We start from the raw sequence: 17,633 nt of genomic DNA, 5'->3' as shown, positions 1-17,633 counted from the left end.
CGTGAGAACCGGAGGTAGATGTCTCCCGAGGCCGTTTTTCAGACCTGCGAGCTGGACTAGCTTCCTCACGGTTATCACGAACGGTATTATGGGTGTTATGTGATCTGGTATGCATTTTTTTGGGGTGGAAAAAGGGTCAAAAATTCGCTTTATCACAAATTTGGTTCTCTGTTTCCCACAGACGGCGCCAGTGATGAATCCGCGAATTTCTGATGTTAGTAAATGCTGGTAGAGAATAAAGATCACGACACAATGAATTTACGTGGTTCGATTTACTGAGGTAAATCTACGTCCACGGGAAGAAAAAAGGGCAGAGTTGTATTGCTTGATCTGTTTTCTACAGCTTACAATACAGACTTGCTATTTGATATTTTATCTCTAGAGAGCTTCTTTTGAACTTAACCTTATCTATCTGATCTAGGTTCTATTTATACATTGAACCAAGATCGTGGCATGCAGCACCATTTACTAGGTAGTGGATGTCGTGGAGATCGTGGCGATCTTGCATGGGTCCACTATCCTGCATGAGTTAATGACTGCTTGACACCACTAAATAGATCGTGGGTGTAGTGGAGGTGGAAATCCTGCATGAGTCCACTATCTCCTAGTTCGGTCGAATACTGAGACCGAACTGCTGAATTATTGCCGAGCAGCTTTTGCCGATCTGAGAGTAGAGCTTGATGCCGACCTGAGAGCAGAGTTTGATTGGTTGGCTTTTACCGAGCTGTAGGCTGGGGCCGAACTCTTTGGTTGTGCCGAACTGAACTCTTTAGTCATGCCGGATTGATACTCTTTAGTCATGCCGAACTGATACTCTTTCTTGGGCTTTAGGCTGATGGGCTTTACTGCTGTTGGGCTTGTTTAGTACGTACTCCATCAAGGCTGCATTTATTTGAGAACGTATTTCAGGATTAAGTACTGTAAATCCAATTCAAACTACTCTTTATTTGTAGTTAGGGTTTTGGAATTGTTTAATCGCAGTGGCGCCTCCAATCTTCACTCTCTCAATTTCAATTTCTCCCACCTCCGGCAGCCCCAATCGCCGCGCGCCTCCTCTCCCCGGCTCGCCTCCAGCACCACACATCGCCGCCGCGCATTTGAAGGTTGGTCAGCCTCCTGTGGCGGATCCAGTGCTTCGAAACGGAGGGGGCGGAATTTATTAGTAATATATAAAAATTAAATATAATATTTTAATAATAAAATAATACTTTCCCTTCACATTAAAAATAAAAACCTTTTCTAAAATGCAAACAACCTCTTTCTACATTTTCATCTCTATTACTCTACTCTTTATTCATTAACTCAAAAAAAACACTACATAAAATCCCAAAATTCAAATATTTCATATTTATTGGGTGGAGGGAGTATATTAATATTCAAGTATCACTCCACGAAATTAATTTCAACAAATACCCATATCTTAAAAATATTTTAAAATTCTTTTATTATAAATAATTGAAGAATAAATTTTCTTGAGGTCACAAAATTATACTATGAATATCAAAGGCCAAATTATATATAAAAAATGAATAAAAAAATATAGTAAGGATATTTATAAAAGATATGAGTAAGTAATATGGGTAGTACAATTGGATTGAATGTATAATTTGAGGTATTACTATTCATTTTTAAATAAAATCTATAGTATAATTGAGTATAATTTTCTAAAATATAGTATATGCAATTGTCTAATTAGAAAAAATGTGCATTCCATATTCTATATTAACTTAATATATATAAGAAATATTTGGGCCCTTTTATAGATTTCAATAAAACCCAACAAAAGATCTATTTATTAAACCTTATCTTTCCCCAAATAAGCCCAATAAGCCCAATATGGTCGTCTTCTTCCCAAGCTTCCTTCCCCAATTCACTGAACGAACCCCAATCTCCATTTCCGCCGGCGTCGTCTATTCAAATCACCTTCTCATCTTGGAAGGTTCTCCACCGCCACTCGCTTCATCACAGGTTTTCTTCTTCCTCAATTTTTTTTTGCGGAGGGGGCGGTTTTGCCCTTTAACGGTCTAACCCTTAGGAAAATTCGACGCTGGATCCGCCACTGTCAGCCTCCATTTTATGTGTTTTACTGTTTTTTTTGGTCAGTCATCGCACCGCACATCGCCTCCCCGCTTTCGTTTTTGTTCAATTTTTTTCAGTAAGGCTAAATATATTGTTTAAGTTATTATTTTAGAATTTAGACAGTTAGTTCTATAAGTTATTTATGGAGCTTTTTAAGTGCAATTTCTGTTTAATAACTTGGTATAAAGAGATGGGAGAGAATGGTGCTGCAGCTCAGTTTTTTGGCACTCTTGGCAATTTTTTGTTCATTAATAACTTGTAATTTTAACAAATAGTAGTAATGCATTTCGTCTTTGTCAAACATTGAAGTAGTAATGTGTTGTAGAAGAGGAGCAACAGTAGCTTGAATGCAAGGCTTGGTTAATACAAATGCACTATTATCACATATCAATCTCTCGCCTTCAATCTCACTGATAGTTTACATAATTAAAGGAAATCGAAAAGTTTATTAGTATTAACTTTTGATTACAATACAAGAATTTTGTTAATGACCCATCGAAAAGTTTATTTCAACTTATTTGTAACTTTAGACATATTGGCATTTCATGTCATTAACAGTCACAACATATGTATGATAATACGTATGCTTATTATACACTCCGGTTGAACCGTGAACTGATAGCTGTGCCGGTTTGTTTACCAGTCCGGTTTTTAAAACACTGTTAATTGCTGATTCTGATTTATTGTTATTTTTTTGTTCATGACACCTGTTTACGTTTCAGTGTAGGAATACAAGTAGGTTTTCTCATTAATCAATCATGGACATAGATGAGGAGAATACTGTCCCTACCTCAGCTGCAGATTCCACCTCCCCTGCTGGGGACGAACCCATGGATTCTGCTATTGATGCAATGTCACTTCAAGCGGTTCAGCCTGTAAATGCACCCACTGCTCCAACCACTGTTATACCTCCTATTGCCCCAATACCTACTGTACCTCACTCGGTTCCAAGACCATTGGCTCCAATACCTATCCGCCCTCCAGTTCATAGGCCTCCTGTACCAAAGGGAGAGTCAAGAACTAGTGATTCGGATTCTGATGAGGAAGGGTCAGGTGTGAATCAGACTGCTGCTGGTCAGAAATACGAGATCTCAGAAGAAAGCAAACTGGCCAGGGAGAGACAGGAGAAAGCAGTACAGGAACTTCTGATGAAGCGTCGCACTGCTGCCTTGGCAGTGCCCACTAATGATAATGCTGTCCGAGCTCGGCTTCGTCGACTTGGTGAACCTATAACTCTCTTTGGAGAGAGGGAGATGGAGAGGCGTGATCGTCTACGGGCACTTATGGCAAAACTCGATTCTGAAGGCCAGTTGGAAAAGCTGATGAAAGCTCATGAGGATGAAGAAGCTGGAAGCACTGCGGCACCTTCTGGACCTGAAGAAGATATTCAGTATCCCTTTTTCACTGAAGGTACTCAATCACTATTAGAAGCTCGGCGAGAGATTACAAAGTATTCTATTGTGAAGTCAGCACTGCGCCTCCATCGTGCAAGGATAAAAAGGGATGACCCTGATGAAGATTTGGATGCTGAGGTAGATTGGTCTTTGAAGCAGGCGGCAAATCTAGAACTAAAAAGCAGTGAGATGGGTGATGTTCGACCTCTTTCAGGATGCTCAATTTCACATGACGGGCAGATGCTTGCCACCTGGTAAATTTCTACTTTCACTCAGCCAATTCCTGTTGAGTTGCTTTAACATGTTTTCTTTATTAAATCATGCTTCATGACTTTGCCCACTGCTACGCAAGTTCTCCTGGTTGTTAGCAGTTGCTAAAGTGATCATTTATTGTGTTATGTCTTTTTATTATATTTTATATTATGCACACTTTTTTACTGAATAGTAAAGCTAAACAAAAAAACGGCATATATGGTTTTTGTTTATTCTTCTCCACTTACCATGAAGTTGCTGCAGCCTGCAGTGTATTATCCTTTTCTGACCATCTTGAAAATATCCTTTTTATAGACTTTCAGTTTAGTTTTATGTAGCTGAAAATGCATTGATAGTTTAACTTTGTCGAATTATGTACTCTATTTGCATCTCGTGGTTGCATGCTGTGATTTATCTTCTCCCAACTTGGTCTCTTATGACAAGATCACTGATTTGTTCCTTCCCCGTTATCTTTCATAGTTCTCTAAGTGGAGTTGCAAAGGTCTGGAGCATGCCAGAAGTAAATAAGGTTTCAGCTCTAAAAGGGCATACCGAACGAGCTACTGATGTTGCATTCTCTCCAATCAACTACCAATTGGCTACTGCCTCTGCTGACAGGACTGCTAGACTATGGAATCTGGACGGGACTGCCCTGAGAACATTTGAGGGCCATTTAGATCGCCTTGCTAGGATAGCCTTCCATCCATCAGGAAAGTATTTGGGTACTGCTAGCTTTGACAAGACTTGGAGATTATGGGATGTAGAGACCGGTGAAGAGTTGCTTCTCCAAGAAGGTCATAGTAGGAGTGTTTATGGATTATCTTTCCACCATGATGGCTCCTTAGTAGCTTCTTGTGGACTGGATTCTCTTGCTCGTGTGTGGGACCTGAGATCTGGACGAAGTATTCTTGCTTTGGAAGGCCATGTCAAACCTGTAAGACTTGCTATGTTTTGACATTACTTTCCTTTGCCCTTTACGTGGCTAGCCTAATTGTGTGTAGAACTTTTTAAATGTTTCTCTTTTCAGGTTCTTGGTGCCAGTTTTTCTCCCAATGGGTATCATCTGGCTACTGGCGGTGAAGACAACACTTGCAGAATCTGGGATTTGAGGAAGAGAAAATCTTTGTATATAATACCTGCTCACTCCAACCTGCTTTCTCAAGTCAAATTTGAACCCCAGGAAGGATACTTTTTAGTTACAGCTTCATATGATACGACTGCTAAGGTTCGCTCATAGATGCCTCATATTATTTGATTACTTTTTTTACTTATCCCATCCTTATCTCGGATCTTTCTTGTTAGGTTTGGTCGTCGAGAGATTTCCGGCCTGTTAAGACATTATCAGGCCATGAATCAAAGATTACGTCGCTGGATGTTGTTGCAGGTCAGTTTTATTCCGGAGGACTGTTGTTTGTAATTAGTTTTATCTGGTTCTCAAACAGTTAAATATAAGGCATTTACTGAGTTGTGGTTATGCCTTGGCAGATGGACAATACATTACAACCGTCTCACACGATCGAACAATTAAGCTATGGTCGACTAAAGACTCTGAGAGAGAGAGGAAGGAAATGGAAGTTGACTGACCCCTACTTTCTGGTGTGTGGTCAAGGATGAGAATGCAGTCAGTCAGGATTAAAATGTCACGTGTTAAATTTTGTACACACTTTTTCTTATCTCTGGCAATATGATGTTGCATTTGCTTGTATGCTACTGCCATTTAATCAACTTGAGTTTTGAGCTTCTGTAAACATAAAAAAATTGCACAAAGCTAACTCAACAAAGTGGTATTAAAGGCTGCCTATCTTTTTGAGTGTTTTCTATTTAATTTGCACAGAGAAATAGCCTTCTTATTCAAAGACGACGCACATATAAATATATATTCACACACAGAGATTGCAGAGTAGAGGTAAACACCAAGTAGTAGTTACAATATCAATATATATTGTGTATTATATAGAGAGAGGTTGCAGTAGGATCAGTTGAGTTGAATGGCAGCGTCGTATGTGAGGCCAGCCTTCCAATCGGCAGCGATCACACTCGAAAGCTGCACCCACTTGGCCTCTGCATTCGCAGTGGCCACAATCTGGAGTCGTAAGCTTATCGCGGCTCCCAACGGTGGGCTCTGCGTGTCCCAGACTGCTCCATATACCCTTCGCATTTCCCTCCATTCCTTGCAGTCGTCCTGCCATATTTGGAGCGCAGTGATATCGGTGGTTCCCGATTGGTAGATAGGTACGACGGCCAAGTAGTGAGGGTAGCTGCTGCGCTCGTGAACTTTGATCACCAGGTTGGAGGAGTAACGGCACGGGACCCGCCGGTACTCCACGTCCACCACGCCGTATGCGAATAGCTCTGCGGCCATGTTCGGCTTCGCCAGGTTAGCATAGGCGCTTGTGCTCAATATGAAGTCTGTGTAGTGCCCCTCGCCGTAATCCGTCGCCACCACCTCCGTTCCTTCGTCGGTGCAATGTGCTGCAATTTTGCATCTAACCTGGAAGCAAGCCGTAAGCTAAGCGTCTTATCAACTGAGATACGCTTTGTCATAAACTAAATATTTTTATTTGAGAGAGAGAGAGAGAGAAATACCTGATAGCAGGCACCACAGCCAGTGCCATTCCTGTAAAGCCTTGAGACTCCACTGACCTGCCCATTGTATACTGTTCTCCCATATTCTCCATATCCACATGCTCCACCTTCAAATTTTTTTTTTCATTTCAGCATATAATTTAAATAATATTTAAACTTCTATAATAAAAGTTGACGAACAGTAGATAGATACTCGGATTTCCGTAGCATTCAGGGCTTCCGTAGTAGGTTGCTCTAGTGCAAATAAAAGGATCATCAGCCAAACAGAGACAGAGGGAGGCAGCAGCTACTACCAAAACAGCTGAAAACATAAAGTAGTAATGGTGTGATGAACCCATTGCATGCATCTAATGCCTATCAAATTTAGAAGCAAAATTAACTCTTTTTTGTTTGATAAATTATTAATGTGGGTGGATAAAATCCTTGGAGAGGATCCTATATTTATAGCTCAAATCAAGGTAGGGAGGACTGAGGAGAAGACACTTGGAAATTCAATTTGCAGCAATTGTTTATCCAAGTAGTGGAAGTGAACCAAAGTGTGGCCCCTTGATTGGAGAACAGTTCATAAACATAAACACCTTTTTGTAATGAGGTATTTAGTGCATTCACTAATCATGCTTGTATATGTATTATATATCTAAGGAGAATTGATATTTGATGTAAAAGTAATGCTTCTAGGCCACTTTGTGTCCCTATGTAGGGATAGTTTATTCCCCAATTGTTCTTCTAAATACTCCCCATGTCCATGAAATATTGCCCAAGTTTGACTTGACTCAGGTTTTAAGAAATATGAAGAAAAATGAGTTGAAAAAGTTAGTGAAATGAGAGTCTCATATTTATATATTAGTTTTATAATAGAATGTGAATGTAAAGAGTTGGTGGAAAGTGAGGTCCATTTACCAAAAATAGTAAAAAAGCTAAGTTGACAACTTTTCATGGACGAGCTAAAATAGAAAAACTGGACAACATTTTACGGACGGATAGAGTACTTGTTAAACAAGGATCCAATAAAATAGAGGATAAAAGTACCAGAAACCATTAATATGAACTTAGTGAAATACTAGTTCCATCATTAATTTGTATATCCAGCCTGTGGCAGCAAAGTTTAATTATTTTATGTGATTTTCCTATAAAAGCTATGGGTCAGTCCATAAAAGAGTGCTTATGAATCTAAACAAAGAATGGTAGCTTATGGCTTTTTTATAATGGGATTGGTGAAAATCATTAAAGTGGATGAAGTTTGGAAGTCATAGGGGATTGCCAAATCATAGTTGAATTGCTCAGTCGGCTTTAACTATTGTAGATATATATGGTGGAAATAGTTAAGTGGATGAAGTTGTCAAATCATTCTTTAATTGTACTTGCTAGGAAGAATATAGGAGAAAGTGCAAAACTGTGGGCAGTCCATCTCAATCCTAATCAGATTTCCCAATTGTAAGCATAATGTAAGTAAGATGATTAGTGAATCAGCCTACAAAACTTGGGATCCGTTTACCTAAAGATGCTAATTACTAGTGGAACACAACCCTCTCACTCTCACATATACCTATGCCAACTTGATCCACCAAGAAATAATAGCAATATTGATTTTTGGTTATTTTATGTAGTCGCTATAAATAGAACAACCTTAACATACTAAACTAGTATACTCCCCAACTATACGTACCATGATATAATTAACTTTTCAGCAGTTTTTATATAGTAGTACTTCTATAGAAAAAATAATTATTTTGCGGAGGAAATATAAAGAACAAAATATCTAAAGAAAGATGTCCCCCTTTTGTAAAAAACCCAGGACCTTTGGAAAAGTTGTACCTTTTGTTGCTTGACATATTATGTGATGAAACGATGAGTCAGTTTGTCGGATTCTTAAATACGAAGTACTATATTTTATAGTTTAATTAGTAAGGTGATTTTTTATTTTGGGGGGGGGGGGGGTTAGTATTTTGTATCTCCAGTTTTCACAACTTCTCCTTTCAAAAACCCAATTTTAAGAATATTTTGATACTATGTCTCGTTTGTCGAGAACATTTTTGGAGAATCCAATCAATCTAGAGACTAACTAATATTCCGGCAAACTGACTTATTGTTTTGTTATATAAAGGGAACATAAATCAAACTTTCCATAAAATTGTGGTAAAATTACTAGTTAGAATTTCCCAATCAAATTTAATTTGTCCGAAACTGCAAATTTTGGTAAAAATTAGTCCGAACAATAAGTTGGTAGGAGTACTATTTATTTTGAAACTACTCCCTCCTTCCCATTAAAATAGGGAGTAGAAAATGATCTCTTTCAATTTTTAAGGTTTCACGTTCCAAGCATTTCACTCATATTTTATTAAAAATCGGTCTCACATTTCTTTTCTTTATATTTCTTAAAAGGTCGATCGGAATTTAGAATGCGAGACGGAGTTAGGATATAATTTGCAATCATGAGTATATTTTTAATACTACTAGTTTCTTCTCCTCCACAATAGGAATGTAGATGTGGGTATGTAATAATAAGATTAATAATTGAGCAGTGCACTGCAGTAGTGGGCAAGTGCTGAAAGAGGAAGACACGTTTAGGAAAGCTAGAACACAAAAACAGGGAAAGCGATCTTTCTTTGCGCGTCTACGTGTGTCTCTGCTCTTAAACGTCAGTTCCATTATCCATATAAGGAAGGAGGAGAAGAAGCTGTATTGTGGTTCACGGTTGGTCACTTCCTTTTCTGGCCATCCATTTGTTACCATCTTAAATCTTTCTACTTACCTATACTTTCTTTTCTAATCCACATTCGATTTTTTTAATCCATCCAACTGGAGTTTATAAAATTTGCAAAATTAATCATGTATCACAAATTTTAGCAAGCACACTTATTCTAGTACTAAGGCGCTCGCAAAGCAGCAAGCACTGAAAAACACGTTGCGAAGTGCAACAAGATTCGCGAGGAACTGCTGAGCAGCGATGCTCGTAAATTTTAGTTGAGACATATTTGTAGACACGAAATTCAAGAAATTAACGTTTAAAGGTTAGAGAGTAGAGAGATAATAAAGTATGAGAGAAAAAATAATTTTTTTATCTAATACTATTAATTTCCCTCCAACAGAGGATCCGCACGATACTATTAATTTCCCTCCAACAGACGACACTATTATTTTAATTTTAATTCAACTCATACAACATACACATACACTAAAAGTATAAACAAAATACCATAATAATGAACTGCAACTTAGTCAATAAAACACTTCCCCGTGTGATTGTAAGTCAAGAAACATGCGCTGTACACATTGTAATACAATCAAGTACATAGGTAACTATTTTTCACTAATTAACCAAGGAGACATTATCTAAATGTTAGTTTCTATGTTGATTATCAATAATATCCGATCAAGAACTCTTTAGTAACGAGGAATGTAAACTCTCATTGAAGAAGAATGAATGGAACAGAAAACGTGCTCTATCTAACTAACAACCGAGCTCTTCACTCTTAACTATTGAGCTATGAACTAACTACTTAACTACAATGATTGAGTGCATGAGCTTTGCACTTAATCAGTTACAACAAACTTCTTCTAACGGCTAGTTCACTAACTAACTCCTCGGCTCAAGCCTTGATCTCATATGCCGCAACTCCACCTTGCTCCCATGCACACACGGCTGCTACTGGCTGACCATATTCATAACATTCTAAATAAATTATGAAAGAATGAAATATATATGAAAACTGAGACATGTGAGAAATAGTGCATTACCTAAAAATCAAAAGAGCTCTAAAGCAAGGTGGGAAACTTGGCATCAAGAAAATCTCTCAAGGTTTTGGCAGCTTTGTGACCTCCCGTCAACACCGCTAGCTCCTCCATTGGAAGTAGGGCAACTTCTGCCAAGCTTTTACATTTATCCATTATCAACCGATAATTGGAATCTGTGACCCCAGGAAGCCGTCTAAGGAACTCAACCGCTGATGTATTAAAATTTTCAGCTCTGACAAACAAAATCATACCCCATAATCATAAATACATCCCAAATAATAATATTAGAGTTTTATCAATTACTATATCCCTATTTTCACATTTATTAACTCTATCCAAACCTTTATCAATTGTATTAATTCTATCTCAAATTTTCTAACTTGTACTATCAATTTATCAATAGTTTTTGAGATCATTGTTTCTTCCAAAAAAAATTTAAGCGAGAATGATGCTTAGGGTAGGAAACTCAACAATAAAAAGAATATAAGAACCTTACCTGATATCATCCTCGATAATACCATCTTCTGATGGGACACCAATTCTAATTGCCTTAGCCTCATCAGGTTCATCTTGATTCGCTTTAAGAGTAGAGAAAATTTCAGCAGTGGCATGCAAGCTGCGCGACCAAACAATGCGCAGACGAGGAAAATGGAGAACGAGCAACGACAACTTGGATATAATGCTTGTTGGTGTAACATCATCACTTATCTCATTTGCAGACTGCACATGTAAACCCACTGTACTTGGTAAACAAGTTTAAGCACTCTCGAAATGATAAGAGCAATCTTTACTAAAAACCTGAAAGGAAAAGCTTTTATCCTGTGAGAACTCGATCAGGAGGACAGGTATACGATAGTAGCGCGACATCATTTCCACCTGGTTATACAAACGGCCTGATGAAAAACTCATAAAGAGATCTTGAATACTCTTACGCTCAACACATATCAGTGGGGACAGAATGTAATCTCCAACTTCCAGAGTCACTGGTACAATACGCATGCCTTTCTGGTGGAGTACATTTGGAAGGCTGCTCATAAATTCCCTCATGTCCACTATGATCTAGAAGAAATTGCAGAAAGTTATGGACTTCAACATTGGTTTAGTGAAAAAAAATACAAATGCACCTACCTGCATTTCTTTTTCTACTCCTTTCTTTCCACCAGCTTTTCTGGTAATCATGTTTTGGGCAGTGACTGACTGGGGCTCCAGGGAAGAATTTATCCCCAAAAATTGGTCATCCTGAATTGTTATCAAAGAAATAATCAATTAACGTAAAAACCAACAACTATCTCCATTTGCTAAGAGATCCATTTGTAATTATTAAAATAATTTTTGTAATCATTGAACTATATGACAACTATGTTGTCTATACACATATATAGTATACTTATAATATTATAGGTTTCTTACGGTTCTTTTGCTATAGCAAAGTTGCATTAACCCTACAATCTCTTGTGTCAGTGTAATAGGGAAGTTCAATGATCATATATGTAAACGGAAGGATTACGGGGGTCTCATGGGGAAAGGTGGTGAAACCCTAAGTTCCTATAAAAGGTACAGAGAGGTAAGTCTACTCTAAGCAACAAGTGCGATGCAGGGATTATTGGAAGATAGGCCAAACACCTTAGTGTGCTACAATTGTTGTTTAGCTACTACTTTTTGTTGCATGCACAAACTATCTGCTCCAACCACTCCTGAGTGTAGGAACTAGGAAGGAATGGATTAAGGAGCTACAAATTAAACAAAGAGTTGAGTTCCTGCTACAAAATGGATTAAGGAGCTACAAATTAAGCCAAGAGTTGAGTTCCTGCTACTACCATTCGGAAGTAATAGTGTTAAGATCAACCTTCTAGGCAATACAACACTTTTCAGTATCACTCAAGAATTTTTTTAAATATACTCCCTCTGTCCCATAAAGATTGTCCCATTTTTCCATTTCCGTCCGTCCCACAGAATTTGTCCCATTTCACTTTTTACCATTTTTGGTAGTGGACCCATATTCCACTAACTCATTCCTACTCACATTTTATTATAAAACTAATATATAAAAGTAGGACCCACATTCCACTAACTTTTTCAACTCACGTTTCATTATATTTCTTAAAATCCTACTCACATTTTATTATAAAACTAATATATAAAAGTAGGACCCACATTCCACTAACTTTTTCAACTCACTTTTCATTATATTTCTTAAAACCCGTGCTCGGTCAAAGTGGGACAATCTTTGTGGGACGGAGGGAGTATAATTCTAAGCTATAGTCCATCATTCATAATGGCCCCTAAGGTGAGCTAGCAAAGGTAACTTCTCAATGTTTGATAAATACTCAGACCTAAGATATAAGCACCCGACTTAGCTAAGAAGATAATGCACTCTATATATAGAATTATTATATGACATGCATGCAAATTTTCCTAGCAACAATTAACAAAAGTATCCTCAGTTTGCAAATGTAGGGAATAGAAACTTTGGATCCTGAAAGGCACAGCAGATCAAAGCATTTAACAGAATTAAACAATGAAGCACAAGTAAGACATTTTACTGTTAATGGATCAGGGAGGAAATTAAGGAGTGCATATATCAAACCTGACTAACAGATACCATCATTAGAGACTTCTGTCTGATCAGTGATTCAAATGCTCCATTTTCCCTACGTATACTTGCCTCAAATTTCTGAACTTCAGTAGAATTTTCATAAAATAGAAAATAAACTTTCAACCTCTTCGAGGGATTCTCAGATTTGTAGACTTCAATTTCTCTAACAAAAGCAATGTCAGGGTGGTAAAGAATTATGATAGAGGGCTGCAAAATATCAAGTATATTCTTATCATTCTCCAGGGCATGAAAAAACACTGATGACAGCAGGACATTTTCTGGTTCTTGAGCATGCTTTCGTAGAATTCTTCTGTCCAAACACTCACTCTCAGATGCATTTTTAAGAACATGACCAGCAATAGGATTTTGCACTTTATCATGTTTTAGGGTTGGAATCTTAGGTTGAACACCAGTATCAGATTCAGGGTCAGGTTCGCTAAACACAGGTTTTTTCTTTTTTCCTTCACTTTTCCCATGTTCTTTATTGGTTCCACGTCCACCTTCTCTGTCACTATTCACTTTTGCCAATTTACTTATTTCATGTGCTGCAGCCATCAGTGCATCATTTTCTAGCTTGTTTATGCTACTTACGTCAGCTTTCTGTCCAGAAACAGAGGGAACGACTCCGTCAAGAAGTCCAATACCTTTGGGTGCTTTTGGTTTCTTTTTTTTGAATTTTGGTAAAGCCTGTAGCTCCACTTTACTCAGCAAATATTTTTCCCATTCCTCTCGAATTACCTTCAAAAGAAGCAAACAAAAAAATATGGTTATTGTAATCAAATGCTGCACAGTAAAATAACAACACATGGTAACACACATAATATAGTTCCCCAAAGGCTTGTCAAATGACTCAAATCAGGCTAATCGACTCACTAAAGCAGATGACTTAACACAGAAAACTATGCCTGCCTACTACGTAATTTTCTTCGATAAGCAGAACTTGTTCAGACAATGTTTTTTTTTTGTGTGTGTGTGTGGGGGGGGGGGGGGGGTAGTGGTTCATGAATGAAGAACTAACTCCCATAGTTCTCTATTGCAAAAATTAGAACTGTGAAGAACCTTGTAAAATCCAATGAGGATATTTCTTGGCTTGAAAGTTATATGCACCAATTTACAGTTTTTAGATTGAAGCCTATGGAAGAATACAATTTCAGGCCATGTTTGACAGTCCCAACAAACATGAACATGTTTTTAGAGTCAGTTGAACCAAAAAGCTGCGGACAATCTTTATGATGTTCTTGACCACAGCATGCAGTGAAAAAAGTAAATTTACAAGATGGCATCCGTTAAGCTGGAAAATGAGCTCAAAAGTATTCTGAAGATAAATCAATAACTTTTTTAGGGGAAAATAACACCAGTAACTTTTTTAGACACTTGACAATAGACACAATCACCAATCAAGTCAAGGATTGCCAGCAGGAAAAATGATTAGGGAGAGGCAAAAGATAACTAGACACCGAATACAAATAATGTTTGAAAACCTTATGCCTGCCTTTTGTGATGCAATCTTGAAGCTGAATGCATGAATGCTCATCTTTGCAAGCCACAAGTATATTTCCATTTTCATCATCTTCATTCCCAACTACTGATTCTTGTCCGGAAATTTCTTGCTTCTGTCTCTCTTCTTGTATTTCCAAGAGAATATCCTGAGAAGGAAGCCAATTTTCAAAATTCAATCCGACCACAATACCACAAAAACTAGAAATTAGCCTAATTAATTTATGCCACACTTTGTTGCATTTTCCATACAAACTATTTCCCACAAATTGCTAAATAGAGCATGCAACTTTTGTTATTTTCCATCTGCATATACACATGTGGAATTTCAAGAAATTCCTAGAATATTCCCATGCAAATAATGGAATGTCCCAAGAGTCATGTGGTGAGCTCAGGACGTCAAAAATGGACTCTGATGGAAACTGACAAGGGGGTTATAAATATAACTTAGAGGCTTAGTGAAGAACACATTCTGATGGAAAAACACTATTCAGCTCAAAATATGTAAAGTTTGATTAACATGTCAACCTTTGATCACCAGATCCAATAACTTCAGATAATTTCCCTTGCAAAATAGTGAAATCACAAAGATTGGAAAAACACATTTCTGAGATCATTTATTCATAAACAAAAAAAAACAAATCAAGGATTTCCATGATAAATGGAAGTCTCTCACTCACTTGTAACACCTTCCACTTTGGTGGTTCCTCCAAGATTTCCTCCAGCACTAAACCAGTAGTTGCAGCTGTTGGATAGTAAACTCATTCAGGTGAAGTATATAAACACAAATCAGTTAAAATCCTTACTGTTTATTTATTGACAGCTTAAAATTATCCAATAATGCCCATACTTGATAGTTTTGGAGGACAAGGAAATGGAATATTTCCTTATCTAATCCAAATCCAAATATAAAAAACATCATACACCATGTGATGAAAACGAAATCAAGCAACAATATTAGGAAATTCAACCGATAAATAGCTACTGCGTGAAGCAAAAAAAATCACCATCTTCATCCTTGTTCCTTTCGTCTAGTTTTCTCTTCTTGGTTGATCCAACCTTACCCAATCCAATCGGTTTCCCACTACCTGACCTACCAAAATGATAAACCCGCTTCTTTGCATACTCAAAAATCTTGTAACTAGACTCAGCAAAGATCCAAACAGATCGAAAACTCTCAGAGGCTCTAAGGGAATCCAGATACTTCAGGTAAGTAACTGCATCATACCTATTAAAATGCAATGAGACATAAAACTTAGAAAGCCATGCCTATAAGCATTCAGGAACAAATTTACTAGAACTGGACTTTAGTTTTACTTAATCATAGTTATGAACACAAACTCGTTCAGCAGGAGAGAAACATATAGAGGCATACGGAGTTATTCAACGGTTTTACATGCTCTAAGTAGATCATAAACAAACAAAACAAATATTATATCAATATCCAGGGTTTATTGATGGAAGAAAACCTGCTGTCTTCTACATCAAGCATAAGAGCAGTTAACTAAGTATTAAGAGTACTCCAACTATTCAAACGACTAATATCAATTTTCCAATTCAAGAGGTTGGACAAATGACAAGTTTTACCCATGCATTTGGAGTGTAGGTGACTAAATTTGGTACGATTGAGCTTGAGTCCAGTTGAACTTCTAGTCATTAACAAAGTAGGGATAAACATACTTCATGGATGATAAATATTGTCTCAGATTTCCTTGCATTCGGAAACCCAGCATATGACCTAAAACTTGTTTCCTATTAAACTCTGGCACCCCATATACTTTCCAATATATATCTATTTTTCATCTTTCTCCCGAATCTAAAACTAATTTCAAGATTTAGTGATTTGCTAGGAGTAAGGACCCAAATTCCTCTTCCACAAAATGTGTTTATCACAACTACATTGTTAGTGCAGCTTTTAGGAGTGAGAAAATTGTCAGAGGAATGAGATAAGAAATCATCTAACTCCAATGAGGCATTCATCTCTTAAGATTTATTTTTTACATGCATCATTGTAGATTAACACCCTCTCAGTCATCTTAACAACAATTGAAAGGACACTGCCATGAATAAAAAAAATTCTCAGACTTCCACAGCAGCTCAACTAACAGTCACGGAAATGAATACATCAAACAATATAAATAATTCTAGTATCTTTCTGTAAAAAAGAATGTAATTAAATCCTGTAGAACATGGATATCAGCACAAAGTACCTTGCGAGATAATCCAACAACTTCCGCAATGACTTTAAATCTGAGACTAGCTGTTTTGTTCTCTTTCCTAATGTATGCCATATAGGCTCCAACTGCCTCCTCACAATTTCATCAAAAGACTTGAACAACCCGTTCTCCACAGTCAAATCCTCCACATCAACCTTGTTAGTGTTCCTCATCTCCTTTAAACAAGCATCCATCACTTCTATCACTGCCTTTTGAATCCCAATCATGTAAGTCGACATAGGGACACGAATGTCAATAACCTCTGGAGGGTCCCTTTCCAAATGCTGTGAAACATAAACCTAAATCCACCCCCAATAATTTTTAGAAACGCTGAGCAACAACGAACTGTATATAGAATTTAGAAGGAAGTTTCATTTTGTACATGCTAGATCACGAATTAGTAATTGCACCTAATTTACTAAGTGATTATTATAATGAAAATGATCGAAATAACTCTATGCTGATGTGAAGAAACAACATTTGGATATAGAAACATCATTTGGATATGCTACACGCATAAATGAACAACGACAGACCTATTTAAAGGCATAACCCTTTCATTTATATTACAGAGACTATTATCAATAAGAAAACTTAGCTGACGAAAAAAGTCCAGCAACAATTTAGGTTGATAATAATATGAAAGCAAGTTGCTGTGTAGTCACGTCAATTAACATATTCATTAGCAGAAATAAGAAGCCTATCACCTGAAACCTAGGCCAGAGATGGAGTTTGCGGAGATGAAGGCACTTAAGGATGCGCTCAGCTTTGGCGAAGCCGGAAACCATGGCCTGAGGGCAGTCGGAGAAGGCTCGAACGTAGAGAGAGCGATTCAAGGAGCGCAGAATCCGAACGATGAAAGCCTCCGTTGAAGTATCGGAAAGTGAATGGGCATTGAGGAGGAGAATTCCGGCGAGGGCAGTGGTGGGGAAGCGGCGAGTGAGCAAATCGACGATGAGAATCCGAGCGGTGATGAAGAAGATGCCTCCGGAGGTGTAGATAGAGAGGCGGTGGGGGAGGGAGAGGTCAGCGGTGATGGAGGGTAAGTGAGAATCGGCGTCGATGGAAGCCTTCTGGGAAGGAGAGGCGTTGAGGATGAGGACGGAGCCCTGGGAGGCGTCATGGAGGGTGAGGAGTGTAGAGACGAGTTTGGGGAGGCCGAGGCCGGCGGAGAGGACGACTACGCCGCCGCTGGGCTCTTCCAGGAGATCGCTGATTATATGTTGGTGGAACTGCACCATTGTTGGCGATTACTCGCTCCAATTTTTTAAGTCAGTT

General features: G+C 37.9%; 3 protein-coding genes across 5 annotated transcripts; 1 reads left to right on the top strand and 2 right to left on the bottom strand.

The window, feature by feature from the left end:
• Window positions 1–1,829: 1,829 nt before the first annotated feature.
• LOC121767442 (U4/U6 small nuclear ribonucleoprotein PRP4-like protein) lies at window positions 1,830–5,545 on the top strand. Its single transcript, XM_042163705.1, has 6 exons — window positions 1,830–1,968; window positions 2,802–3,727; window positions 4,206–4,659; window positions 4,753–4,950; window positions 5,028–5,109; window positions 5,211–5,545. The coding sequence occupies exons 2-6, from the start codon at window positions 2,838–2,840 to the stop codon at window positions 5,306–5,308; spliced, it is 1,722 nt and encodes a 573-aa protein (XP_042019639.1). The 5' UTR covers window positions 1,830–1,968; window positions 2,802–2,837; the 3' UTR covers window positions 5,309–5,545.
• On the bottom strand, window positions 5,546–6,732 carry LOC121767443 (expansin-like B1). Its single transcript, XM_042163707.1, has 3 exons — window positions 6,505–6,732; window positions 6,312–6,418; window positions 5,546–6,216 (listed from the first exon to the last, which is right to left on the bottom strand). Exons 1-3 carry the CDS (start codon window positions 6,656–6,658, stop codon window positions 5,701–5,703), a joined length of 777 nt encoding a protein of 258 aa, XP_042019641.1. The 5' UTR covers window positions 6,659–6,732; the 3' UTR covers window positions 5,546–5,700.
• A 2,794-nt stretch (window positions 6,733–9,526) lies between these two features.
• Window positions 9,527–17,633, bottom strand: LOC121768780 (DNA repair endonuclease UVH1-like). 3 transcript variants are annotated; one of them, XM_042165329.1, is made up of 12 exons: window positions 17,063–17,631; window positions 16,350–16,654; window positions 15,147–15,367; window positions 14,820–14,884; window positions 14,124–14,288; window positions 13,234–13,380; window positions 12,634–12,849; window positions 11,175–11,285; window positions 10,845–11,105; window positions 10,543–10,766; window positions 10,050–10,278; window positions 9,527–9,964 (listed from the first exon to the last, which is right to left on the bottom strand). In XM_042165329.1, the coding sequence occupies exons 1-11, from the start codon at window positions 17,594–17,596 to the stop codon at window positions 10,068–10,070; spliced, it is 2,460 nt and encodes an 819-aa protein (XP_042021263.1). In that variant the 5' UTR covers window positions 17,597–17,631; the 3' UTR covers window positions 9,527–9,964; window positions 10,050–10,067. The 3 variants fall into 3 exon arrangements, with proteins under 3 accessions (XP_042021263.1, XP_042021262.1, XP_042021264.1); XM_042165328.1 differs by having other exon boundaries at window positions 12,634–13,380; XM_042165330.1 differs by lacking the exons at window positions 9,527–9,964; window positions 10,050–10,278 and having other exon boundaries at window positions 10,624–10,844; window positions 10,923–11,105; window positions 12,634–13,380; window positions 17,063–17,633.

This window comes from Salvia splendens, chromosome 15, assembly GCF_004379255.2.
Source record: "Salvia splendens isolate huo1 chromosome 15, SspV2, whole genome shotgun sequence".
NCBI classification, from domain to species: domain Eukaryota; kingdom Viridiplantae; phylum Streptophyta; class Magnoliopsida; order Lamiales; family Lamiaceae; genus Salvia; species Salvia splendens.
The sequence above is the reverse complement of the archived record's forward strand: the minus strand, read 5'-3'. Positions and strand labels throughout refer to the sequence as shown.

Bases quoted from the DNA above. Each gene is read 5' to 3' on its own strand.
- LOC121767442 (XM_042163705.1), top strand. From the start codon at position 2,838: ATGGACATAGATGAGGAGAATACTGTCCCTACCTCAGCTGCAGATTCC. The intron at 3,728-4,205 runs GTAAATTTCTAC...TATCTTTCATAG, and splicing joins GGGCAGATGCTTGCCACCTG to TTCTCTAAGTGGAGTTGCAA. The intron at 5,110-5,210 runs GTCAGTTTTATT...ATGCCTTGGCAG, and splicing joins GTCGCTGGATGTTGTTGCAG to ATGGACAATACATTACAACC.
- LOC121767443 (XM_042163707.1), bottom strand. From the start codon at position 6,658: ATGCATGCAATGGGTTCATCACACCATTACTACTTTATGTTTTCAGCT. The intron at 6,419-6,504 runs GTATCTATCTAC...AAAAATTTGAAG, and splicing joins TGAATGCTACGGAAATCCGA to GTGGAGCATGTGGATATGGA. The intron at 6,217-6,311 runs GTATTTCTCTCT...GCTTGCTTCCAG, and splicing joins GCTGTGGTGCCTGCTATCAG to GTTAGATGCAAAATTGCAGC.
- LOC121768780 (XM_042165328.1), bottom strand. From the start codon at position 17,596: ATGGTGCAGTTCCACCAACATATAATCAGCGATCTCCTGGAAGAGCCC. The intron at 16,655-17,062 runs GTGATAGGCTTC...GGGTGGATTTAG, and splicing joins ATCTCTGGCCTAGGTTTCAG to GTTTATGTTTCACAGCATTT. The intron at 14,885-15,146 runs GTGATTTTTTTT...ACTATCCAACAG, and splicing joins AAGGAACAAGGATGAAGATG to CTGCAACTACTGGTTTAGTG.